The sequence below is a fragment of the Habropoda laboriosa genome, unplaced genomic scaffold (assembly GCF_001263275.1).
Source record: "Habropoda laboriosa isolate 0110345459 unplaced genomic scaffold, ASM126327v1 scaffold102, whole genome shotgun sequence".
In the NCBI taxonomy this organism is placed as follows: Eukaryota; Metazoa; Arthropoda; class Insecta; order Hymenoptera; family Apidae; genus Habropoda; species Habropoda laboriosa.
Genome location: NW_017100262.1, coordinates 856991 through 857678, shown reverse-complemented (window position 1 = coordinate 857678; position 688 = coordinate 856991). Strand labels below are relative to the sequence as shown.

The window sequence follows — 688 nt, the reverse complement described above, 5'->3', positions numbered from 1 at the left end:
CTAACAATAAAATACAAAATGCATCTGTTGCCAACCCGTTGAAATTATCTTGAATTAATGCGTGATGTCAAAATCTGAATTCTTAGAAATGATATGTAAGAACACTTGAAATATATGGGTATATGTATACATATAAAGATATTTCATCAACCAATTTATAGTTCTTTCCTTTCAAATTTTTTCAAGTTAATACAAGAACATTACCGTATACACACAATACCCGATCGTGTATTGGTATACACAATATATAGTTTTACACCCAGTATTATACGATTACTTTTTTCAATAGGTTAATTTAATGTAAAACACATGGATTCTTTGTACTGTTGAATCATATAAGTCTTATTATACGAAGTATACATATGTTCCAGTCTTTCATCAAAAAGAATATTCTATATTTCATATATTTTAGTTTATTACGTATACGTATTAGACAACTATCATACTTAACTTTTTAAAGTAAAATAATAATTCTTGTTCTTATTAAAAAGTTACAATTCAGTGTTTATCATGTATGTAGACTTAAGTAGAATTATATATATTTCGGTGGACACATAAAAATTACAAAATAATTTCAATACTTTCACTTTTTACGTATTGAAATAATTAATTTCGTGTCATAAGCGTTGTAATAAAGTATATGACCTAAAATTGTTTAATATACGCGGGAAATATAATCATCATGAAG

The 688-nt window shown here is 25.3% G+C and overlaps 2 protein-coding genes across 3 annotated transcripts in view; one reads left to right on the top strand and one right to left on the bottom strand.

Annotated features, from left to right (window-relative positions):
• Positions 1-262, bottom strand: part of LOC108572936 (3'-5' ssDNA/RNA exonuclease TatD) — a 1463-nt gene extending 1201 nt beyond the window's left edge. Inside the window, exon 1 of one of the 2 annotated variants that reach the window (XM_017935278.1) lies at positions 205-262. The gene's annotated coding sequence lies outside the window, so the exon portion shown is untranslated. Of the gene's footprint in view, positions 1-5; positions 71-204 lie in introns of those variants that run through there. The other variant, XM_017935280.1, reaches the window with a different exon arrangement.
• A 248-nt stretch (positions 263-510) lies between these two features.
• The window catches only part of LOC108572827 (N-alpha-acetyltransferase 40), a 1672-nt gene continuing 1494 nt past the window's right edge, over positions 511-688 (top strand). The window contains exon 1 of the mRNA XM_017935144.1: positions 511-516. Coding sequence (XP_017790633.1) covers positions 511-516 — 6 coding nt within the window. The remainder of the gene's footprint in view (positions 517-688) is intronic.